The following is a 25,146-nucleotide window of genomic DNA, read 5'->3' as shown; positions in this document are numbered from 1 at the left end:
AAAAAAAAAAAAAAAAAAAAACATCATAATGATGCAACGTTCAGGTGCATGTAAAGGGGTGGGGGGCAGTGAGCCCTGTTGGTTGTGCAGGAAGCGAAGCTGCTGCGACCTCGTGCTGAGCGGCAGGGGGAGAGCTGAGGGCAGCGCAGTGGGGCCTGGGGGCCAGGGTGGAAGGTGAGGGTCTTGAACGAGCTCTAGGGTGGCGTGCCAGGGAGGGAGCAGGGACGTGGGATGGCGAAGTGCCGGCGGTGTTTAGAACTCCTGGTGCCCAGGAGATGCTCACTTGATGAGGGCTCCCAGCCCTGCCTGAGAAACTAGCCAAGACCTGGGCGTGTGATTCCGTCTGCAGGGCGTGTGGGGTTTGGGGGGCAGCGGGCGAGGGCCCTCCGGCTGGAGAGCAGTTGTGTGCCCTCCTGAGTGCAGGCCAACTGCAGGGATGTAAACACCTGATGAGGAATTCTCCCTCCAAGTCTTTGCCCTGTGTCACAAGAGTGGCAAAATATTGGGAAGCGCTGCGAGTACCATCGATACGTCACGGTTAAGAGAAAGATGCGCTTCGTCGTGGTTTCCTGCAGTCACTGAATCAGTGATTCTGAACACACGTCTGACCGACAGAGTGGGTGTCCCGGAAGTCCCCAGCTGGGCCACTCGGATGAGGGGACACAGACAGAAGGTCTAGCCCCCCTCCCCCCCTGTGCCCTCCAGGTGGTGGCCTTAACCTCCTGGGTCTGTAGCTTTGTGGTCACTGTGGACTCAGAAAAGGCCTCCATTCCACGTGCCAGACCAGGCCTGTTTGTTCTCAATCCAGCCTCAGAGCTCATCTCCTCCCAGCCCCGGCAAGGCTCACCTGGCCCTCTGGGACCTGGAGTGGCCGGGACAGGAGAGCCCTGCCCGCCACAGGGGACATCTGGACAATTCATGTTGACTGATGACCCCAGGTGCCCACCCACTGCACGGTGCCAGCTTCTCCCTGCTCTACACTGGCCTTCCCAAGGGGCCGGGGGACCCCCAGTGCCCACTGTGGGGTGGGGGTTGGCTGCCTGCCCCGTGGGCAGAGGCTGATGAGCTGCCATGGCCATGCACACCTGTCGCCAGGTGATCTCATCCTTTTCCCTGCAGTGCTTCCTCTGCTGGCCGTCTGCCCAGGTCACGGGGCCTGCAGGGCAAGGGCTTGGGAGGGGGATGCTCCTGCCAGGCCTGCCCTGCACGCTCCAGTGCAGTTCCCTGGGCTGCGTGATCTGGTCCATGTGTGCATGTGTCTGTGGGCTGTGTCCCAGCAGCTCCCACCAGCTCAGCCTGCCCCAGAAGCCACATCACTTTCAGACACTAGGACACGTTGATGCCTTGCCTCTTTGTTTTTTTTTTTTTTATATTTTTCCCAGTCTAGCTCTTATATTTAGATTTTTGATCCATTTTTAAAAATAAATTTATTTGTTTACTTGTTTTTATCTTTGCCTGTGTTGGGTCTTTGCTGCTGCACGCGGGCTTTCTCTAGCTGCGGCGAGTGGGGGCTACTCTTTGTTGCGGTGCACGGGCTTCTCATTGCGGTGGCTTCTCGTTGCGGAGCATGGGCTCTAGGCACGCGGGCTTCAATAGTTGTGGCACGTGGGCTCAGTAGTTGTGGCTCGCGGGCTCTAGAGCGCAGGCTCAGTAGTTGTGGCACGCGGGCTTAGTTGCTCCGTGGTATGTGGGATCTTCTCGGACCAGGGCTTGAACCAGTGTCCCCTGCATTGGCAGGTGGATTCGTAACCACTGCGCCACCAGGGAAGCCTGATGCCTTGCCTCTTATGTGCCTCTCTTGATTGTGGAAAAGCTGGGGTCCCTCCCCACTGCCCATCTGACGAGCCATATGGGAGTTGGGGCACAGTCTTATCAGATCTCGTCCGAGACAGCCTGGAGAGAGGTTGGGCAGTGCAGGTGGCAGCAGGGGTGTCTGCGTGTGAGTTCTCCCTCTGTCCCTTTCCAGCAATGTGACGGGGCCCAGCCCCCTCACCACCCCTGTGTCCTCAGTTCTTCATTCAAGAAATACCAGGCACCTGGTATGATATGAGAGGCTCTATTCCAGGCTCCCGGATCAGTCGTGGACCTGACAGACTGAGGCCCCTCGAGGGGTAGACAGCATGCAGGGAAGGTGACAAGTGAGTTAATGTTATATAACGTGTTGGAAGACGGTAACTGCTAAAAACAATAGAAGGAAAGGAAGAAGGAAAGAAATAGAACTGGTCAGTGGGAGAATACTCAAAGCCCAGGTGAGAGTGTGTGCATTTTTAGACACAGGGGTCAGGTCAGCTGTTTTGAGAAGGTGCCATGTGAGTGGAGGCCCTGGAGGTCGGGGGTGAGCCAGGCGCTGTGTGGGAAAGGGTGTCCCACCCAGGGACGCAGGGCAGAGGCCCTAAGAAAGCAGGCAAGGCCAGGGGGACACGAGGAGGACAGGATGTAGGGGCCTCTGGCCTGGGCCACGGAGGGCTTTGGGCACAGGAAGACTGCAGGTCAGGGGTTCAGAGCAGAGGACCGTGCGGGGAGCCTGCAGAGCTGGGAGAAGCACAGGGCGGGTTAGGAGGTAGCTCAGCAGCCAAGCAGCCGTCGGCAGCGGGGTGTCAGTGCCCCGTCTGTTGGAGATGGAGTGGGAGGATTTGCTGGTGGTGGGGGCAATGGGCCCAGGCCTGAGAGGCTTCCAGGGGCCCGGGTCCACTGAGGTGGGAGAGGCTACTGGGGTGAGTGCTGGGGGCGACCAGGGGTCCTGCCAGGGTCTGTCCCATGCAAGGTTGAGCTGGAGATGTGCATGGGCTGGGGAGGGGCACGGCTGGCTGGTCCAAGCTGAAGGTGTCGATCTGGGGTCTTCGGCACAGGGCTGGGCTCCCAAGGTTAGCGTGGATGAGACACCACGAGGGGTGGAGTTTGCGGTGGAGGGGGGTCCAGGTGTGAGGCGTGGACCAGAGGAGGCTGGGGAAAGGGCTGGGGGAGGGGAGCTGACGGTGGGCTGGGCACTGGGACCTGAGCCTGGGCTCAGGATGTGAAGGTGGCCCCGACCTGGTGACAGACCACCCAGGGAGACTGTGGAAGGGAAGGCAGGCTGGGGTGCGGCCCAGGCGGGGGTGAGGTGAGGCCTTTTCAGGAGTTTTGCTGGAAAGGGGAGAAAAATGGGCAGGCCTGGGAGAGGAAGAGGGGTTAAGAGAAGGATCTCATTTTCAGGGGAAAGAAATAATCAGAGCTTGCCAAGGATGATGGTTGGAAGTTGCGGGTCCCAGCTGAAGGGGGGAGGGGGCGCCCCGCGGGCAGTGGGCAGTGGGACCGGCTGGGCTGGGCAGAGGGAGGTCCCCGGGGGAGGAGGGACAGACGAGGATTCCCGTGAGGCCGGAGGAGCACCCCAGGCACAGGGTCGTGCACGGAGCTGGCTTCGATTCCAGAGTGTGAGGGGGCAGGGGGCTGTCCTGTTGGGCTGTGGAGTTTCAGCTAGACAAGGAAGAGAGCTCGAAGGGCAAGCCTTCCAAGGGTGGGAAAGGAGCAGGATTGAGGTCCTGGCAGGGCCCTGGCATCCAGGGCAGCGTGGGCTGTGGGAAGGTCCTCGGGGGCCCGGATGCTGAGGCCCGGTGTGCGGGTCTGCTGGGTGTGCCGCGCCCTCTGCAGCGGGGGGCCTGCCCTTACTCAGGGCCTGTGTGTGTAGTGCCAGCAGGGATGCCGTGGGGTTGGTGAGGACTTGGCAGTACCAGGACGCCCTGTGGTCCTGTGGCCACGTGCTCTGGGGTGTGGTACTCAGCCTCCACCCCGGCACGTACCCTTCCCCGAGCTCAGAACCCTCTCAGCCTGTTGCCCCCATCCCCTCTCTTCTGGTGCCGGTGTGAACCAATGCCCTCTCTAGGTGACCTCTGGGCCAGATTCTCTCTGCCTTGTCACCCTCGTCCCTGATCACTGATTAGGAAGCCAGTCTTGATACCTCTCTGTGCCCCATGGGGGCAGGGGCTGCGCCTCTTGTCGTTGCTGTGTGCCCGTCACCATGGCTGCTGATCTGGGGGTGTGTGGGCATGCAGGGGGGCAGGTGTGCCGGCAGCTTCTCGTGGACGGCCTCCTCTTTCGCTCTCCTGAGGGAAGATCTCTGGGGCGCGTGGAAGCACCCTGGGTGTGTGAATGTGAATGCAGAGCACCAGGCAGGGGAGACCTGCCCGCTCCCCAGATCGCTGCTTCCGCCTCACCCTGCCCGCCAGACTCCAGTTGTGGGGTGTGCCATGGGGCTGTTTTCCATGTGAGCAGCTCACACGGTGTGGCAGGGCAGCTAGGTACTCAGTGACCACGTGGCTGGGCCTTGGTGTCCCTGGGGGGGTCACCATGGCCGGAGTAAAGGGAAGGTGTGAAGAAGGTGGGTGTAGAGGAGGTGACAAGGTGGGGCTCCCGGTGACCCAGCCCGCTCCCACCCTGCTCCTGAGTTTTCCCTTGACCAAACTGCCCAGCCTCTGCTGGCCCTTCTGCCCCCAGCCCATGCCTCATGTCTCTGCCCAGACCTCAGTAGGGACCCGCACTTCCCCCTTTTTCTGCCACCGGCTACCTGAGGCCCTGCTTTCTGGAAAAGCCGCATCTGCCAGGTGTGACCTGTGGCGTCCTGTACCCTGTGCTGAGCTGACCCCGGGCGCCTGGCCCCTCAGTTGGACTCCTTATTCTCCACCCGACTGCGTACTCCGCTCGACAGTGACAGCTGGGGGCTTCACTGCAGGGGTCACGCAAGCTGTGGGGCTGACGGGCTGGAGGGCATCTCGGGAGAGGTGTCCTGTGTGTTATATGTTCTGCATGTTCAAAACCTTAAACAGAGGCTGGGAGGGGCGTGCAGAAGCCACAGGTGATTAAGGGTCTGCTGGGAGAGAAGCACATTTTGTGCAAAGACTCACTATTGTTTGAATTTTTAGAAACGTGTTCACTACTGCCTGTGGGCGTTTTAAACACACTCAGTATGCATTTAAATATTGACTCCACCAAACTACAATTTATTGTTTCATATACGCCGGTCTTCCTGCTGCCACCAGAAAAGTGCCTTCATCTACAGACTGGCATGAGCTGATCCCAGAATACAGCAGGTGGTCCTTTAGACACAGAAAACACTGCGTGGTACGGGGGCCACTGCAGTGCACCTAGGTGCAGCCAGTGCTGGCCACTGTGCCTGTGAGAGGTGGCACAGGCGTTGAAGATGCAATTGTGTTCCAGCCCCGCACTGGGTTAAAGCATGGACGCTCCAGCTAGCGGGACGCTCAGATTTGGAGGTGTTCAAGGGCACAGCCAAGATGATCAGGGTCACATGGAGATACTTGGGGTCACATGGAGATGGTTGGGTTGCACGGAGATGCCCAGGTCACATGGAGATGCTCAGGTCACAATGAGGTGTTCTGGGTGACAGTGGGCACCATTTTTTTTTTTTTTTTTTTTTTTTGCGGTACGCGGGCCTCTCACTGTTGCGGCCTCTCCCGTTGCGGAGCACAGGCTCTGGTCGCGCAGGCTCAGCGGCCATGGCTCACGGGCCCAGCTGCTCCGCGGCATGTGGGATCTTCCCAGACCGGGGCACGAACCCGTGTCCCCTGCATCGGCAGGCGGACTCTCAACCACTGCGCCACCAGGGAAGCCCTCTTTTTTGTTTTTAATCAACTCTCCTTCACTGCTTCTCTCCAGAGCTTTAAATGTTGCCTTTGTGGGAATAACCACTCTGTCTTCACGTTCAAAACTTCTGGGTATAATGGTTTCCTCGGGCTGTTGTAACGAAGTGCCCATACTGGGTGGCTTAAACAACAGACATTACTTCTCACACTTCTGGAGGCTGGTTTCTCCCGAAACCTTTCTTCTTGGCGTGTCGACGGCCATCTTCTCCCTGTGTCCTGTCTTCCCTCCGTGCGTGTCTGTGTCCTGATCTCCTCTTCTTATAAGGACACCAGTCATGTTGGATTAGGGCCCAGCCTAACGGCCTCATTTTAACTTGATTACCTCTTGAAAGACCCAAATACAGGCCCACGCTGGGGGGTTAGGGGTGAGGACTTCCACGTGAATTTCGGGGGACACACCTTGAGTCCTTTCCTACTGTTCCGTTACGTGACAAGCTTATAGCACAGGTGACCCCTGCACAGGGTGAGGGACGAGGCCTGGCTCGTGGCCATGTGAAACCGGCTTGGCACTGTGGGTCTGGCTGGCGTAGTCATTTCATGGGCTGGTGGTCGGAGGACGCGTAGGAGCCTCTGCTGAGCTGGGCCCTGTGTGTAGCCCTCTGCCATGTTCTCTCCCCTCCAGCTCGGTGCCAACGCCCTGCTCTTCCTTGGCGTGAACATGTACGGGGTCTTCGTGAGGATCCTGGCTGAGCGCTCCCAGAGGAAGGCCTTCCTGCAGGCCCGGAACTGCATCGAGGACCGGCTGAGGCTGGAGGATGAGAATGAGAAGCAGGTCAGTACCCGGGGTTTCGCCCCGAGGGACATGGGGAGCCCGGGGCGGGGGGCATAGAGCCGCACAGCCTTCTCACCAAGGGCACTGGGAGTGAGGCCCAGCCTGGCCCGCCTGGGAGTCGGGTAGGGTCCTCAGGCACCCGCTGGCCCCTCTGTCTCTGTGGACCAGCCCCCTCAGCTGGTCAGAGGAGAGGGGACAGCTGCGTGGGAGCAGAGGCAGAAGAACTGCCACCTGTGGTCATCCCTGGGCTTCGGTGTAACTGTTGGTGACATGAGGTACGGGGCTGTGGACGAGACGCCCAGGAGGCTTTGCAGGCCTCAGTGGAGGCAGAGGAGAGCTGGCCTTGGTGCCGCTGGAAGGGGCTGAGTTGCTAGGAAGTGATGGTCACCATGTGAGCCTCACACCCGCAGCTTGGCCTGAGGCTGCAGAGCACCCTGCCCGACTCCTGCCAGGCCTGCTGGGGCAGCTGCACTGTCCCCTGTGATCTAAAGGCTTGGAGGGAGCCGGGTGGGTTCCCACTGCCCCAGCTACTGTCACCTGCATGTCACGGGCTCACTGCTTTCGGTGGCGTTTCCTCTGCTGCTGTCCTGGGGCCACGGGGATGCTCCAAGAGCCCTGGGCGAGGCCTTTAGCTGGGAGCACCTGGACTCCTGTGCTTTCCCAAAGTGCTGATGGCGGAGGCTTGTGTTCCCGGGGTAGGGTGGATGGGATGGGTTTATAAACGAGATGCTATTATTATTGTAAATACAAGGCGTTAAGTACAGACTGTACGTTTAAAAATGCGCACACACTTCCATTTGTAGGTATTATAATGATGCCTAGTATTTACAGTAAAAGTTGGATATCACTTAGAAATAGATGGCATATGTATGTTTAGATCATGTGTGTGGATCAGTGGGTGGCTTTGTCTGTGGGTGGTGTATGTGTGGGAGATATGTGTCTGTGAGGCTGTGTGCACTCTTGTGATGTGCATGTGGGCATGTGTGTGCACGTGTGGGTGTGTGTGTATAAGCGTGCTGGCACACACATGCACAAGTATCAAGAACACGTCTCCTGGGGCTGTGCACTGAACGTTTTCCCATGCCAGCATCATTGGCGCTGAGGGGGAGTCTTCGGTGCTAAGAGACCCTTGAGCTTGGTGCCTTATTATGTTCATCACCTCCACGGGATCCCAGAAGTGACTCTTCAGAGTCCTCTCCCCTTAAATACATCGGCTGAAGTACTGGAAAAATCAACGTGGGGGCCATTGTTGTGTGTTTCTGAATCTTCCTTTGCTTTCTCTGTATTTTTCTGTCCTCTCCATCTCCTTTCAAATATCTTCCTTCCCCACTTTCTTCAAAAAATCACTTTCTTAAGAAAAAGTATTTATTTTTACTGAAGTAGAGTTGATTTACAATGTTGTGCTAGTTTCAGGTGTACAGCAAAGTGATTCACTTATACGTACATATATACCTACTTTTTTCAGATTCGTTTTCCACATAGGTTATTATAAAATATTGAGTATAGCTCCCTGTGCTATACATTAGGTCCTTGTTGGTTATCTGTTTTATATATAGTAGTGTGTATATGTTAATCCCAAACTCCCAGTTTATCCCTCCCCCGCTTCTCCTTTGGTAACCGTAAGTTTGTTTTCTATGTCTGTGGGACTATTGCTGTTTTGTAAATAAGTTCATTTGTATTATTTTTTAAGATTCCGCATATAAGTGATATTTGTCTTTCTCTGTCTGACTGATTTAGTATGCTAATCTCTAGGTCCAGCCATGTTGCTGCAAATGACATTATTTATGACATTATTTCATTCTTTTTTATGGCTGAGTAATAGGCCATTGTATATATGTTCCACATCTTTTTTTAAAAATTTAATTTAATTAATTTATTTTTTTATACAGAAGGTTCTTGTTAGTTATCGATTTTATACATATTACTGTATACATGTCAATCCCAATCTCCCAATTCATCCCACCTCCACCACCCGCTCCCCCCACCCCACTTTCCCCTCTTGGTGACCATACGTTTGTTCTCTACTTCTGTGTCTCTATTTCTGCCTTGCAAACTGGTTCATCTGTACCAGTTTTCTAGATTCCACATATATGTGTTAATATCTGATATTTGTTTTTCTCTTTCTGACTTACTTCACTCTGTGTGACAGTCCTTGGGTCCATCCACGTCTCTACAAAGGACCCAATTTCGTTCCTTTTCATGGCTGAGTAGTATTCCATTGTATATATGTACCACATCTTCTTTATCCATTCATCTGTCGATGGGCATTTAGGTTGCTTCCATGACCCGGCTATTGTAAATAGTACTGCAGTAAACATTGGGGTGCATTTTGAATTATGGTTTTCTCAGGGTATATGCCCAGTAGTGGGATTGCTAGGTCATATGGTACGTCTATTTTTAGTTTTTTAAGGAACCTCCATACTGTTCTCCATAGTGGCTGTATCACTTTACATTCCCACCAACAGTGCAAGAAGGTTCCCTTTTCTCCACACCCTCTTCAGCATTTGTTGTTTGTATATTTTCTGATATGATGCCCATTCTAACTGGTGTGAGGTGATACCTCATAGTAGTTTTGATTTGCATTTCTCTAATAATTAGTGATGTTGAACAGCTTTTCATGTGCTTCTTGGCCATCTGTATGTCTTCTTTGGAGAAATGTCTATTTAGGGCTTCTGCCCATTTTTTGATTGGGTTGCTTGTTTTTTTAATATTGAGCTGCATGAGCTGTTTATATATTTTGGAGATTAATCCTTTGTCCTTTGATTCGTTTGCAAATATTTTCTCCCATTCTGAGGGTTGTCTTTTCGTCTTGTTTATAGTTTCCTTTGCTGTGCAAAAGCTTTTAAGTTTAACTAGGTCCCATTTGTTTATTTTTGTTTTTATTTCCATTACTCTAGGAGGTGGGTCAAAAAAGATCTTCCTGAGCCTGCGCGTCCGGAGCCTGTGCTCTGCAACGGGAGAGGCCACAGCAGTGAGAGGCCCATGTACCGCAAAAAAAAAAAAAGATCTTTCTGTGATTTATGTAAAAGAGTGTTCTTCCTATGTTTTCCTCTAAGAGTTTTATAGTGTCCGGTCTTACATTTAGGTCTTTAATCCATTTGGAGTTTATTTTTATGTTTGATGTTAGGGAGTGTTCTAATTTCATTCTTTTACATGTACCTGTCCAGTTTACCCAGCACCACTTATTGAAGAGACTGTCTTTTCTCCATTGTATATCCTTGCCTCCTTTGTCATAGATTAGTTGACCATAGGTGCGTGGGTTTATCTCTGAGCTTTCTATCCTGTTCCATTGATCTATATTTGTGTTTTTGTGCCAGTACCATATTGTCTTGATGACTGTAGCTTTGTAGTATAGTCTGAAGTCAGGGAGTCTGATTCCTCCAGCTCCATTTTTTTCCCTCAAGATTGATTTGGCTATTTGGAGTCATTTTTGTCTCTGCACAAATTTAAAATTTTTTGTTCTAGTTCTGTAAAAATTGCCATTGGTAATTTGATAAGGATTGCGTTGAATCTGTGGATTGCTTTGGGTAGTATAGTCATTTTCACCATATTGATTCTTCCAATTGAAGAACATGGTATATCTCTCCATCTGTTTGTGTCATCTTTGATTTCTTTCATCAGTGTCTTATAGTTTTCTGAGTACAGGTCTTTTACCTCCTTAGGTAGGTTTATTCCTAGGCATTTTGTTCTTTTTATTGCAGTGGTGAATGGGATTGCTTCCTTAATATCTCTTTCTGATCTTTCGCTGTTAGTGTATAGGAATGCAAGAGATTTTTGTGCATTAATTTTGTATCCTGCTACTTTACCAAATTCATTGATTAGCTCTAGTAGTTTACTGGTGGCATCTTTAGGATTCTCTATGTATAGTATCATGTCACCTGCCAACAGTGACAGTTTTACTTCTTCTTTTCCAATTCGTATTTCTTTTATTTCTTTTTCTTCTCTGATTGCCGTGGCTAGCTAGGACTTCCAAAACTATGTTGAATAATAGTGGCAAGAGTGGACATCCTTGTCTTGTTCCTGATCTTAGAGGAGATGCTTTCAGTTTTTCACCAATTGAGAATGATGTTTGCTGTGGGTTTGTCATATTTGGCCTTTATTTGTTGAGGTTGGTTCCCTTTATGCCCACTTTCTGGAGAGTTTTTATCATAAGTGTATGTTGAATTTTGTCAAAACCTTTTCCTGCATCTATTGAGATGATCATATGGTTTTATTCTTCAGTTTGTTAATATGGCATATCACATTGGTGGATTTGCGTATATTGAAGAATCCTTGCATCCCTGGGATAAATCCCAATTGATCATGGTGTATGATCCTTTTAATGTGTTGTTGGATTCGGTTTGCTAGTATTTTGTTGAGGATTTTTGCATCTGTATTCATCGGTGATATTGGTGTGTAATTTTCTTTTTTTGTAGTATCTTTGTCTGGTTTTGGTATCAGAGTGATGGTGGCCTCATAGAATGAGTTTTGGAATGTTCCTTCCCCTGCAATTTTTTTCAAGGGTTTGAGAAGGGTGGGTGTTAGCTCTTTTCTAAATGTTTGGTAGAATTCACCTGTGAAGCCATCTGGTCCTGGACTTCGGTTTGTTGGAAGATTTTTAACCACAGTTTCAATGTCATTACTTGTGATTGGTCTGTTCATATTTTCTATTACTTCCTGCTTCAGTCTTGGAAGGTTATACCTTTCTAAGAATTTGTCCATTTCTTCCAGGTTGTCCATTTTATTGGCATAGAGCTGCTTGTAGTCTCTTATGATGCTTTGTATTTCTGCGGTGTTCGTTGTAACTTCTTTTTCATTTCTAATTTTATTGATTTGAGTCCTCTCCCTCTTTTTCTTGACGAGTTTGGCTAAAGGTTTATCAATTTTGTTTATCTTCTCAAAGAACCAGCTTTTAGTTTTATTTATCTTTGCTATTGTTTTCTTTGTTTCTATTTCATTTATTTCTGCTCTGATCTTTATGATTTCTTTCCTTCTACTAACTTTGGGTTTTGTTTGTTCTTCTTTCTCTGGTTCCTTTAGGTATAAGGTTAGATTGCTTATTTGAGATTTTTCTTGTTTCTTGAGGTAGGCTTGTATAGCTATAAACTTCCCTCTTAGAACTGCTTTTGCTGCATCCCATAGGTTTTGGATCATCGTGTCTTCATTGTCATTTGTCTCTAGGTATTTTTTGACTTCCTCTTTGATCTCTTCACTGATCTCTTGGTTATTTAGTAATGTATTGTTTAGTCTCCATGTATTTGTGTTTCTCACCTTTTTTTCCCTTGTAATTGATTTCTAATATCATAGTGTAGTGGTCGGAAAAGATGCTTGATATGATTTCATTTTTCTTAAATTTACCGAGGCTTGATTTGTGACCCAAAATGTGATCTATCCTGGAGAATGTTCCATGTGCACTTGAGAGGAAAGTGTAATCTGCTATTTTCAGATCAATGTCCTATAAATATCATTTAAATCTGTTTGGTCTATTGTGTCATTTAAAGCTTCTGTTTCCTTATTAATTTTCTGTCTGGGTGATCTGTCCATTGGTGTAAGTGAGATGTTAAAGTCCCCCACTATTATTGTGTTACTGCCGATTTCCTCTTTTATAGCTGTTAACATTTGCCTTATGTATTGAGGTGCTCCTGTGTTGGGTGCATATATATTTATAATTGTTATATCCTTCTTGGATCGATCCCTTGATCATTATGTAGTGTCCTTCCTTGTCTCTTGTAACATTCTTTACTTTAAAGTCTATTTTATCTGGTATGAGTATTGCTACTCCAGCTTTTTTTTGATTTCCTTTTGCATGGAACATCTTTTTGCATCCCCTCACTTTCAGTCTGTATATGTCCCTAGGTCTGAAGTGGGTCTCTTGTAGACAGCATATATATGGGTCTTGTTTTTGTATCCATTCAGCGAGCCTGTGTCTTTTGTTTGGAGCATTTAATCCATTCACGTTTAAGGTAATTATTGATATTTATATTTCTAATACCATTTTCTTAATTGTTCTGGGTTTGTTTTCGTAGGTCCTTTTCTCCTCTTGTGTTTCCCACTTAGAGAAGTTCCTTTAGCATTTGTTGTAGCGCTGGTTTGGTGATGCTGAATTCTTTTAGCTTTTGCTTGTCTGTAAAGCTTTTGATTTCTCTGTCGAATGTGAATGAGATCCTTGCCAGGTAGAGTAACCTTGGTTGTAGTTTCTTCCCGTTCATCACTTTAAATATATCATGCCACTCCCTCCTGGTTTGTAGAGTTTCTGCTGAGAAATCAGCTGTTAACCTTATGGGAGTTCCTTTGTATATTATTTGTCATTTTTCCCTTGTGCTTTTAATAATTTTTCTTTGTGTTTAATTTTTGTCAATTTGCTTACTATATGTCTCAGCGTGTTTCTCCTTGGATTTATCCTCCTGGGACTCTCTGTGCTTCCTGGACTTGGGTGGCTCTTTCCTTTCCCATGTTAGGGAAATTTTCGACTATAATCTCTTCAAATATTTTCTTGGGTCCTTTCTCTCTCTATTCTCCTTCTGGGACGCCTATAATGAGAACGTTGGTGTGTTTAATGTTGTCCCAGAGGTCTCTTAGGCTGCCTTCATTCTTTTTTATTCTTTTTTCTTTATTCTGTTCCACAGCAGTGAATTCCAGCATTCTGTCTTCCAGGTCACTTATCCGTTCTTCTGCCTCAGTTATTCTGCTATTGATTCCTTCTAGTGTATTTTTCATTTCAGTTATTGTATTGTTCATCTCTGTTTGTTAGTTCTTTAATTCTTCTAGGTGTTTGTTAAACGTTTCTTGCATCTTCTCGATCTTTGCCTCCATTCTTTTTCTTAGGTCCTGGATCATCTTCACTATCATTATTCTGAATTCTTTTTCTGGAAAGTTGCCTATCTCCATCTTCACTATCATTATTCTGAATTCTTTTTCTGGAAAGTTGCCTATCTCCACTTCATTTAGTTGTTTTTCTGGGGTTTTATCTTGTTCCTTCATCTGGTACATAGTCCTCTGCCTTTTCATTTTATCTATATTTCTGTGAGTGTGGTTCTTGTTACACAGGCTGTAGAACTGTAGTTCTTCTTGCTTCTGCTGTCTGCCCTCTGGTGGATGAGGCTATCTAAGAGGCTTGTGCAAGCTTCCTGATGGGAGGGACTGGTGGTGGGTAGAGCTGGCTGTTGCTCTGGTGGGCAGAGCTCAGTAAAACTTTAATCCACTTGTCTGCTGATGGGTGGGGCTGAATTCCCTCCTTGTTGGTGTTTGGCCTGAGGCGACCCAGCACTGGACCCTACAGGCTCTTTGGTGGGGCTAATGGCAGACTCCGGGAAGGTTCATGCCAAGGAGTACTTCCCAGAACTTCTGCTGCCAGTGTCCTTGTCCCCACGGTGAGCCACAGCCGCCCCCCGCCTCTGCAGGAGACCCTCCAACACTAGCAGGTAGGTCTGGTTCAGTCTCCTATGGGGTCACTGCTCCTTCCCCTGGGTCCCGATGCGCACACTACTTTGTGTGTGCCCTCCAAGAGTGGAGTCTCTGTTTCCCCCAGTCCTGGCGAAGTCCTGCAGTCAAATCCCACCAGGCTTGAAAGTCTGATTCTCTAGGGATTCCTCCTTCCGTTGCCAGACCCCCAGGTTGGGAAGCCTGACGTGGGGCTCAGAACCTTCACTCCAGTGGGTGGACTTCTGTGGTATAATTGTTCTCTAGTTTGTGAGTCACCCACCCAGCAGTTATGGGGTTTGATTTTATTGTGATTGCGCCTCTCCTGCCGTCTCACTGCAGCTTCTCCTTTGTCTTTGGATGTGGGGTGTATTTTCTGGTGAGTTCCAGTGTCTTCCTGTCGATGGTTGTCCAGCAGTTAGTTGTGATTCGGTGCTCTCACAAGAGGGAGTGAGTGGACGTCCTTCTACTCCGCCATCTTGAAACTGTACCACACCTTCTTTATCCATTCATCTATCAAGGGGCACTTAGGTTGCTTCCATGTCTTGGCTATTGTAAATAGTGCTGCTATGAACATTGGGGTGCATGTATCTTTTCAAATTATGGTTTTCTCTGGATCCGCTTTCTCTGGTTCTGTCTTGCATTTCTTTTCTTACTCTTGCTGCCTTTCCTATAGACTGTCTAGCATCTACCCTTAAAACATTTTCGAATGCTTGGTGTGCCCTCTGCCCCTCCAGTGGTTCCCATCTGTTGATGGCGAGGGTGCTGGCCGTGGTGTGGCCACTCTTGCTGCCTGCGTGTGTGGGTTCCGCAAGTGCACGTCCCTCCCCCTGCACGCACACTCCCGTCCAGGGAACACAGTGGCCGAGCAAGCACTCGTGCTTGCTGCGAACCTAGCCTTTGCCGCTGTACGTGTGTCACCTCTCTGCAGCTCCGAGAGCAAGGAGCTTCTCAGTCCCAGACTCACGGAAGCTCAGCGACGGGTCTGAGTTCTAACCGCCGACCTGATGTTCTTAAGCAGGAAATGTGCAAAATGGTAAATGTCACCCAATCCCATGAACCCAGCTGAGTGCTCTGTATTTTCAAGTTTCCGTCCTTATGCACATTCTCTCCCCTCATCTTCGTCATTTTGGCGTATACATAATTTTATTTTCTGCATTTTGACTTAACATTTCCCACAGGTGTATCCACTGGTGCCCTAAAGGTAACCTAAGACAGCTGCTGCTTCCTCGTCTTCATGCAGGTCTCCGAATCCGACTTTTAGACACCATGTTTTTAAAAATGTTTCTTATAAGCATCTTTATTCATATAGACTTGAAGTATCCTTGGTTACATTCTCAGGAGTGCAAATATTACAGTGTCATTTCTCTCCATGTCCTGGGTATTTTCCAAAACACGTTGTGCTTCATTTTATCTTATAAGTAATACTTAGTTACACCCAGCTCTGGGTAGCAGTGGTTGAGTGGGGTCCTGGGGCCGACAGGGTTGGCGTCAGAGGGAGCCTGCCAGAAATGCAGATTCTCAGGCCTGCCCAGTCCCATGGCTGGGAAAGCTGGGGTGGGCCCAGCGTTCAGGGTTCTGGTGTGTATCCCCAGTGTTGCACGTGACCCACTTTCCCCCTCCCTCCGTCCCTCCTTCCCTCCTCTCTTCCTGTTAGAACTCGGTACCCCCCGTTTACTCAGATGCCGGTTCCTCGTGCGGTGGCCACTTTTCTATGCGTGCTTACAGGTTGTGTTTCTCTGTGGAGCACGTGTTTTGATCCTCTGCCCATTCATGCTCTGACTTTCCTGTGGGTTTGAACGAGCCACTCACTAGGGAAAGACTGGTGTTCCCCAAGTCTGTTCCTCTAGCTCTGCTTTTCTTTGTGTAAAACCTCAATCTTTCACGTATTCCACCGTATCAGTCATTTTCCTCTGTGGTTTCGTCTGTTGCTGGGAAAGCTGAGCGCACGAAATGCAGAAGTGCGGTTGGGCCACCCCCGTGAGTTCCCTTGGCTGGTCCTGAGAGGGGGCGAGGCAGTATCCTGACTTGCTATATTTTTTTGATTGGAACCCGCGGGTCGTATCACCGGACAACTCTCTCCCTGGGAGGCCTTGTCCCTGGCACTCAGGTTACTCCCTGCCTCTGGCTGGGACGCCTGTTCTTAGCTCAGGGAGCCCTGTCTCTTTGGGGGGCAGAAGGCAAGCACTCGGGCTCAAGTGGGGCTCAGCCACCTCTTCAGGGCTCTCAAGCACCAGTAGGCACTCGGTACATCAAAGCCTGCCAGGGGACGGCCTGGCCAGGCCAGGGGAGCCTGAAGGTGGCCAGGCAGCTCTGCCCAACTCACACCTCCGTATCAGTGTGAAAACCTCAGCCCCCTGAGTTGCAGGTGAGGGACGCCCTGACCATATGGGCTTGTCTGTGTTTTCATGCTTCAACTCAAGTAACAGAGCAATCCAGTTCCATAGCCGCTTCCAGTCTTCTCCAGGCCCTGACCCAGTAAGGCGGCACCCTAGGTGATGTGAGGGGATATTGTTGGTGCACCCTGGTTCTGGAAGGGGGTTCTGGGAGAGGATGCTGCGGACGTGGTCCAGTTCTGGGAGGGGGTGGGGTGGGGCGTCCAGCTCCAGAAGGACCACTGTGTGGCGGCAGCTGTGCCCCACAGGCTTCTGGGGGGAGGCAGGGAGATGCTGGGTTTGGGCTGCAGGGGCTGGGAATGGGGTCCTCGAGCAAGGCCGAGTCAGGGAGGCGCATGAGGGGTGAGACGGGGCGGGGCATGTGCTTGGTGGTCAAGGGGCGGCGTGTAGCTTGTTGTGGCCTCAGCTGGAAGGAGATGGGAGAAGGTGAGAGGGAGGCAGGACTTTGCCCTCGGTGGAAGGTGGCACACCGGACCGCGTGGCGGGGCCCCTGATGTGTCTGAGCAGGACAGAGAGCTGGTCAGACGCAGGTTGGGGGGGTCAGTGTGGAGGTAGGACTTGCCCTAGAAGCCGGGCAGGTTGTTCTTTCCTCTCTCCCCGGATGCGTGTCCACCCAGGTACGCCGAGGAGGCTTCTGTAGGCAGGACGAGATTGTGCTTCATGACCCGAAGCAGGAGTTTCTCCGGAGCCCCCCTAGACGTCCTCTCTCTGGGATGCACCTGCAGGACAGGCCTGCGTTTGTGTGGCCACCACTGGCCGGCCAGGGTTTGCGGGTGGGGCCAGTGAGGGACCTGCTGTGAAATGCAGACACGCAACCTTAGAACCCTCGCCTGTCCCAGCTGCTGGACCCTTTTGTTCCGGGACAGGAATCAGCAGATGGAAATTGTTGAGAAGCATGGCTCCCACTGCAGAATCCCGGGCAGTAACTTAGACGGGATTCGCAGGCCCTTCCCCACTCTGTACAAATCTGATGCCAACGTTGTTCTCGCCCAGGTTGATCGGTTGCTTCTTTTTTTTTATTGAAGTATAGTTGGTTTACAATACTGGGTTAGTTTCAGGTATACAGCAAAGTGATTCAGTTATGTAGATTTTAGGGTGCGCTTCACCTCAAACCTTGGGAAGAGTCTCTGACTGACTTAGGTAAGGATGCCACTGTGAGCTCTTACCTCTCACCCGCCTGCAGCCAGGAAGGACCCGTGGGTATTCCGTGCCTGTAATCACTGATTTTTGCAGCAACACTGAGAAGACAGTGATAATTGTGCCAGAAATCGGGAGCATCTCCTCCCCTCCCATATGGTTTAGAATTAATAGCCCTGCAGTTGCTATTTTAAAAGAAAGTCCAACTGCTTTGGCTACAAAATCTGAGTGTTTCTTTATCTCCTGCCCTGTTCCCTGCAGACACGGACAGGCATGGTCTCCCCAGACCAGTCTCCAAGAGCAAGGCCTCCTCCAGCGTTTTCACAAGTGGGAATATTAGAAGCGTTCTGTCCTCCCCAGGGCAGCCCGCAGAACCAGAGGGGAGAGGTTGGGCAGGGGGCCTGTCTGCTTCATTGGATGCACTCTACTTCTAGAAGCTTCTCTGCTATATTTTGAAAAAGCTACCTGAGTTGTCAGTGACCCCCTCCTCCCACCGAATCAAAACAGACAGCGGCCCCTACGCAGGGCTGCCCGACTGTCCTGTCCCGCGGGGTTGTGGCAGAAGAGAGGAATGTGTTTGATCAGAAGGTGTTCTCTCCTCTGGGTTCTTAGATCTTTAAAACTAATTTCAGGCCCCTGTATTGCAGTTAAGCATGTAAAAACTTTGTTCCGTTTTGTAAATCCGAGAACTGGGGCTGGCTCGGAGAATTTAAATGATGTGGGAAGGCCAATAACGCAAGTGACAAAGCCGTTGGTGGCAGAGTGAGGAGAGCAGAGGCCAAAGCCCAGAATCCCCTCCAAACCAGCTGTGGCCCGCTTTCTCCCTTTACATCCTCGTGTCTCTTCAGCCACAAAAAAAGGCTCACACAGATGTTTTGGGTTGATTGATATCTGGATTAAAGTATTCCAAAGGGCTGTGAGGGGTCTTTTAACAGGACTCTTTCAGTTTCAGACAAAAGCATCAAAAATTGGTTCTTTGACACAGAAAAACTTTAGAGAGACTGACCAAGAAGAAAGAGCAGGTACGAGATGATCCGGGATGGGAAAGCACACGCCCTAGGGATAAAGCCAGGTTAAAAATAGATGAGAGGGAAACACTAAGAGGTTTTTTCTTTTTTTGCCAGAATATTTGAAAACTTAGACAAAATGGACAAATTCCCAGAATGGTGTTAGTTACTAAAACTGATTCTAGAAGAAAAAGAAAGCCTGAAACATCCTATGATCATTAAAACGATGGACTCAGTAATGAAAAGTTTGCCAAAAAGTCATCACCAGGCCCCAGTGGTTTGACAGCTGAGTCCTACAAACTTCGAAGGAAAACACCTTTCCAAGCTGATCATCCATAGGACAGAAACTCCTCTTGAGTGCAGGATAACCTTGCTCATGATTCTGGAGGATGGAGCTAGGATTCCAGAATCTCAGTTATGCAGCTCAGACTGACATGCAGGGGAGCAGCCCCTGTGTCCCCAGTCTTGCGTTCATGAGTGGTGTCAGCCCCGAGGCCCTTTGCCTCTTGGTGCCTGAGTGGGTTGGGAGAGGCCCAGCTGGAATCCCTGTGGGGGTAGTCATTCATGACTCTGCACATCTGAATGCTTGGCCCATGGCTCTGGAGACCCTGGGATGGAGGGAACCTGGTCTCAGCAAGATGTGGTGTAACTGGATGGGAGACAGAGAGCAGCAGCAGTTGGCCCCTGTGGGGAGGCCCAACTGGAGGATGGGCGTGTCCGAGGGGCATGCTATGTGCAGGGGGGCTGGGATGTGCATTGGAAGAGTATTTGGTTGGGGCTTTGAAGGATGTGTAGGAGTTTGCCAGGTAGGGGCTGGGAGATGGGGAGCAGTGGGTGGCATTCATAAAGCGAATGGGGGTGGGGCACACAGGTATTATTTTCCAGTCAGGGCTGGCAGGTTGGTAAGCTGCAGCTCTGTCTTCCTTCAGCTTGGTGGGAGTTGGGGTAGAGCTGGAAGGGCTGCTCCACTGGGGGGGCAGGGACCACCTGGGAGCCTTAGGTGATCACAGCTCCCCACCGGGGTCTAACCCTTAGGTCTGAGCCTGTCAGAGCTGGTGATCCCAGGGAAGGGGGGTGAGAGGCCTCTGAAGGTCACCCCTTAGCTCCTTGGGGGCCTCCTTTCCTGCCGTTCCCCATAGCCCAGCCAGGGAGCCTGGGCTTGGAAGGTCCTACCCCTGAGATCGCGTCCTTGACCTGACTGCACAGGCCACTGCTCCAAAGGCCCTGATATTCCTCAAATACCATTATTAATTCGTATTTCTAAAATTACCTACAGCTGTTTACAAAGCACATATTCAGTTGTCATCCTAACAAGGTAAATGGGACAATTTTGATTTCCCATTGTGAGGAAATTTATCAAGAGGAAGCAAATTTCCTTTTCAGTGATATAGGATGGATTTTTAAAGAGGTCTGACTCATTCACAGCATCTTTTGAAACCACTATAGTTGTTATTTATTTTTAATTTAAAAAAGCCTATTGATCTATAGTTTATGTATCAGTACTATTAAGTTCAATGTAAAGTTCAAAACAACTAAACGTTTTCTTTGATATTTTGAGTGTGTAACCATCACAATAATCTAATTTTTGAATATTTTCATTGCCCCCAAAAGAAACCTGTACCCATTCGTGATCACCCCCCATCCGCTCTTCCCAGACCTAGACGCCACTAATCTATGTTCTGTCTCTGTGGGTTTGCCTGCTCAGGACATTTCATGTAGCAATAAATGGAATCACACAGTATGTGGCCTTTTGTGTCTGGCTTCTTTCACTTTGCGTACTGTTCTCAGGGTGCATCCATGTTGTAGCATGGGTCAGTGCTTCATTCCTGTTATAGCTGAATAGTATTCCACTGTGTGGATGGACCACGCTGTGTTTATCCATTCATCCGTTGATGGACGTCTGGGTTGTTTCTTCTCTTCTATTATTTTTCCATTCTGTTTTTCAGTTTGGTTAATTTCTACTGTTTCGTCTTCAAGTTCACTGAGCTTTCCCCTGTCCTCCCCATTCTGTTGTTGTTGCCATCTGTTGAGCTTTTAATTTCAGATCTTTTTCCAGTTCTAAAATTTCCATTTGATTCTTTTTTTGTGTCTTCTATTTCTTTGCTGAGAGTTTCTGTTTTCTCGCTTTTTCAGACATGTTTGTAGTTGTTCGTTGAATCATCCTTAGGATGACCGCTTTCAAATCTTGTTAGTTATTCTGGTTATACTGTCGTTTGGTGTCGGTGTCTGTTGACTATCTTCATTCGTTGAGATTGTTCTGGTTCTTTGTATGATGAGTGATTTCTGATTGGAACCTGGACAGTTGGGGTATTACCTATGAGACTCTGTGTCTTCTTTGAAAGTGGGGACCACCACCCCAGTACTTCCTAGTGGGGCTGTGAGTCCAGGCTCCACACTGGGCCTCCGTTGGGGTTCATGGGGGTGGGATACCTCCTTACTGCTGTGCAGGAGAGAGTTCTGGCTTGTGACTTGGAAGGAGCAGGAAAGCCTTTGGTCTTCACGGACTATGTGGAACAGTGTGAGAGGTGTGCTGCGTGTTACCAGATGGGGGAGGCCAAAGGCAGGGGCCCCTGCATGGCCTCTCTGACACCCCAGCCTGGGGTTGGTGCTTCCTCCCAGCCTGGGGAGGGTGGAGGTTTGCAGATATGTTTGGAGGTGTGCCTGGAGTGGGACCATTCTTGTATAGCAGTTTCCTCACAAGGCTGCCCCTATCCTGATCCTTTGATTAGAGAGGGCCGACTTTTGTTGGAGCTTTACTGCCATGCCTGTCGGCGTCTCTGGGCCACCCACATGTCCAGCACTCAGTCTGGGTTATGTGAGGCAAAAACAAAGTCCAAGGACTTATCTCCATGCCATCCCTGGTCCTGAGGTTTCTGCCACCTCCTCTCTGCCTTTCACAGCCTTGGATGACTGTTTTATGTGTAATGTCCCGGACTTTTGGTGTACTTAGTGGGGGGGGCAGGGAAAAGTACAGCTCCATCTTTCCGGAAGCAGAGTCCTCACAATTGTTGTTTAAATATCTAATGTTTATTAAGGATAATACGTTTAAGTCCCATTTTTGATAATCAAGAAAAACACTGAGGTTTTTATATAGCCTTCATAGGACGCTGGGATATTTTATATGATCCATAGTCATAAATTTGTCCCTTTGATTTCTGGCTTTGTATCTTATTTCACTGGTTAGAACTCATTAGCGTAGCTGTCTGCTCCTAATGTAATGAAGGTTTCATTGCTGCCTGAGGCTTTAGGGCTGTGTTTGGAATTGGATTTCAGGTCTTATCTTTATGATGTCAGTGAGCTACTTTGTCTTAGGTTGTTTGCTGGATTTTTTTTTTTGTTTTTAATCGGGGATGGGTGCTTGATCTTTTCACGTGGCTGCTTTGCTCCCCGTGGGAGAGGTTGTGTACTTCTCTCTAGTCTCGATTATTAATGTGTGCTGGCTTTAGGCACTATCACTAATCCTGTGGATGGAGTTCATGCTGGGCCCTTGGTCAGAAATACAACCTGCATTTAGGAACTTCATATGACAGTGGCTTCCCCAGGTGAGATAACTCTTGTCTCTTACATACGTATTCCGGGGAAGGCACTTTATGGCCGATGTGGCAGATCTGATCCGTGTAGCCCTCACACCCCAGTCTCCATCCAGTTAAATGGTCTCTGCCATCGCTGGTGTGTGGCCTTCATCCTCCTGAACAACGATGGTCGGTATAGATCCAGCCATCACGACTGTATCCCCAGCAGCAGCAGAGAAGAGGGAAGAAGAACAAGCTGTCCTTAGGGAATATTCCAGAAGCTTCCACAGGACCCTTCAACTCCTATCTCCTTGGCCACATCTAGCTGCACAGGAAGCTGGGCAATGTAGTCTTCACTCCAGGTCTCCAAGTCCCCCAGTGAGAATAAGGGGCTGGATTGTGGTGCTGGTGGAGAAGGGATCTGGGGACAGCACTGACTCTGCCGCAGCCATGTGTCCGGCACCCCTCACTCGCTGGTTGTGCACACCTGGGCCACCAGCAGCCTTCTCCTCTGTCCTCTGGGATTGGCACCTGCCTCTTCATCACCTCTTGAGTCTGGGGCCGGTCAGTGTCCCTCTGCCTTTTCAGTCCTTCCTTCCCTCCTGGTGGCTGCCTCGGTTTCCCCGTTCTAACTCCAGATGGTGCTGGGCAGCCGAGGTGATGGAGAGACCAAGAGTGGGGCGGGCTCCCTTCCGCAGGGGCCCCCAGGGGGAGGCTGTGGCTCGCTCACGGAGAGCGGTCGGTTCCGAGGCTGTGAGACAGGGCATGTGCAGATCACCGATGGTGCAGGAAGGAGTGAGACGGGCGCCGGGGAAGCACAGTTTCGCTTGTTTGATTTGGCTTGGGCAGCACCTGACTGGTTTTCCAGGTGCAGGTGACAGATTTCAAAGATGCAGGAGACAAGAGAGAGAAGCCGTGAAGAGCTGTCACCGGAGGTGCTGGGAGGCGCGGTACCAAGTAGGGACCCCTGAGGGTCAGCCAGGGCCTGAGATGTTCGTCCCCTTCTCAGAACACCCTGCTGAGGAAGTTGGTGTGATTTTTGCCCTGACAGACGGGATGGGATTGTGACGGAGCTTGACTAACCGCTCCGAGAGGCAGAGCCAGGATGTGAGGCCAGGCAGCTGTCTTGCAGGCCCTGGGACTCGCCTTTTCCCCAACACCTCTGTGCGGGGCTCTGGGGTGCAGGGGCCCAGGGTTGTAGACGCCCACAACACTGGGGCTGCGGGAGAGGGCACAGCTGCCCTGTGTGTTCCCAGGGCCCTTCCTGGGCGGCCTGCCCTGTCGTCCAGATGCTTTTGTTTTCCCATCTTGCATCTCAGGGCGGTGACAGTCTCTGGAACCTTCCAGGTGGTCCTTTGATGGTGGCCCGAGTGAGCCCCCTGCCGAGTTCCCTCCACCTCAGGACAGCCGGCCACCTGCAGAGGCTCCTCTCCATGGGCCGCGCTCGGGCTTGTCCCCAGAGGCCCCTCTGCTAAGGAATGGCCGACGTCCTCCCATGCAGGCTCAGGTCACACACCAGCTCCCGTGCCCTGGGCAGTGGGGCTTTCCGTCCCTGAGGCTGCCCCCGAACACACGCTCGGACCGGCACTTCTGTCTCAGAGGGTCCTCTCCCCGTGTGGCCATGGACAGCTGCGCTCTTGCGATGTCCCTCCTGAGTGTGGAGGTCTGTCCAGCCTGGAGCCTCGTGGGGACCGCAGTGGGTGGGGCCCCCAGCATAGACACGGGCCTCGCTCAGGACCCAGGGCCCCGGCCACAGCCTGGCTTGCCTGGGCAAACACGCTCCGCTGCACCTGGCGTCTGGCGGGCCTGGGCCTGGCCTCCCTCCTCAGAAGTGTATGTGGGGATGCGTCGCCTGGGGAGACTCTTCCAGTGCATCAGATACATTCTCCCATCTTAAAATAAATGTGTCACCTGGAGCCAACGCGGTGAAGCCCTGACACCCACACCCCAGGCCGGGAGGCGGGCTGGGCTTTTAGGGTCTGTGACTGTTGCCCTACTGCTGCTCTGATTGTCCTTCAGAGGGTGTCACGCAGAGGAGCGTCTGCCCCCGGTCAGGGATGTGGTCTCACACTGCAGGGTGGACCTGCGGTCTAGGAGGGTCTCAGGGCCTGGTGGCTGCACCCAGACCCTGCTCCGGGTGGGCGATGCCAGACATCCATGTGGCCCTGTCGGAACCTCCTCCATTGACCGGACAGGCCTAGGCCGAGGGGCTGTGGGCCCGGCCTGGGGGCTGCTGGAGAGAGGGAGGGGCTTCTTGTGCCCCCTCCCTGCCCCATGTTCACCCTTGTAAGTAAGATGTCCTACCTGATTCCAAGCAGGATCTAAATTCCGTTCTTCTGTTTGCTTTCTGAAGCAGAGTGGGAGGGAGGAGTGGGGCCTCACTCCAAGTGTCTAGAACACAGTTTTTCAGATACAGTGTGGCCAGTGGGTCTGAGGCCAGGGGCGGATCCACCAAGAGGAGGAGGAGTGGAGGCCAGAGGAGGAAACTGAGGTCCCGGAAGGGCGACAGCGTCCCCAGGGCGGCACGGCTCCTGTGGATAAGCCCAGACGTTTGCTCCATCCTCTGGTGGGGACGGGGGTGGGTGGGGGAGGAAAATGTTTGTCTCCCGCAGATCGGGGGAAATCAGAAGACAAGACCGGGGGGAAATGCCACAGTGTGTCCAAAGCCACTCATCTCTGTGTGAACACGGGCCCCTGTCTGTTGGGGCACAGGTGCTTTCGTAGCCCACCTCGAGGTCCCTGTTGGGGCGCGTTGGACAGGTCTGCTCGGCGGCAGTGACACTCCCTCCCTGTGACCCGCTGCTCACTGAAGCTGGGGCTCACGGGCGGGTCGGGTGTTCTGGAGGCGATGCTGGTGCCTGTGCAGTGCTCTGGGCGCGGGTTACCTGTGCGGTGACAGCCCAGGCCTGCTCACGACCCACCTGGGGCTGGGAGGGTCCGTGGGACTGGACCACGTGCCGGTCACGTGTGAGGAGGGTCCGAGGCCCCTCGTGGAGGGCAGCTTCTCGGCACCAAGGTCACTGGGGTGGGCGTGTCAAGGAATCGTCGGGGGGAGCTGCCGTGTCACGTGGGCCTGTCTCTCCTGTCCAGGAGCGGCTGCTCATGAGTCTCCTGCCCCGGAACGTCGCCATGGAGATGAAGGAGGACTTCCTGAAGCCCCCCGAGAGGATTTTCCACAAGATCTACATCCAGCGGCATGACAACGTGAGGTAGGGCTGGCACTGGCTTGGCCCTGCGATGGGCCTAGGGAGCACAGGTGGGAGGGGATGGAGGTGGGGGGGGGGGGGG

General features: G+C 51.2%; 1 protein-coding gene across 1 annotated transcript in view; it reads left to right on the top strand.

The window, feature by feature from the left end:
* ADCY1 (adenylate cyclase 1) overlaps positions 1-25,146 on the top strand; it is a 115,984-nt gene that overhangs the window by 14,781 nt on the left and 76,057 nt on the right. Inside the window, exons 2-3 of the mRNA XM_029233845.1 lie at positions 6,259-6,408; positions 24,949-25,067. Of these exons, the coding sequence (XP_029089678.1) occupies positions 6,295-6,408; positions 24,949-25,067 (233 nt within the window). The 5' untranslated portion in view covers positions 6,259-6,294. The remainder of the gene's footprint in view (positions 1-6,258; positions 6,409-24,948; positions 25,068-25,146) is intronic.

This window comes from Monodon monoceros, unplaced genomic scaffold, assembly GCF_005190385.1.
Source record: "Monodon monoceros isolate NGI ecotype Baffin Bay Population unplaced genomic scaffold, NGI_Narwhal_1 Super_Scaffold_2, whole genome shotgun sequence".
In the NCBI taxonomy this organism is placed as follows: Eukaryota; Metazoa; Chordata; class Mammalia; order Artiodactyla; family Monodontidae; genus Monodon; species Monodon monoceros.
This window is presented reverse-complemented; position numbering and strand designations above follow the sequence as displayed.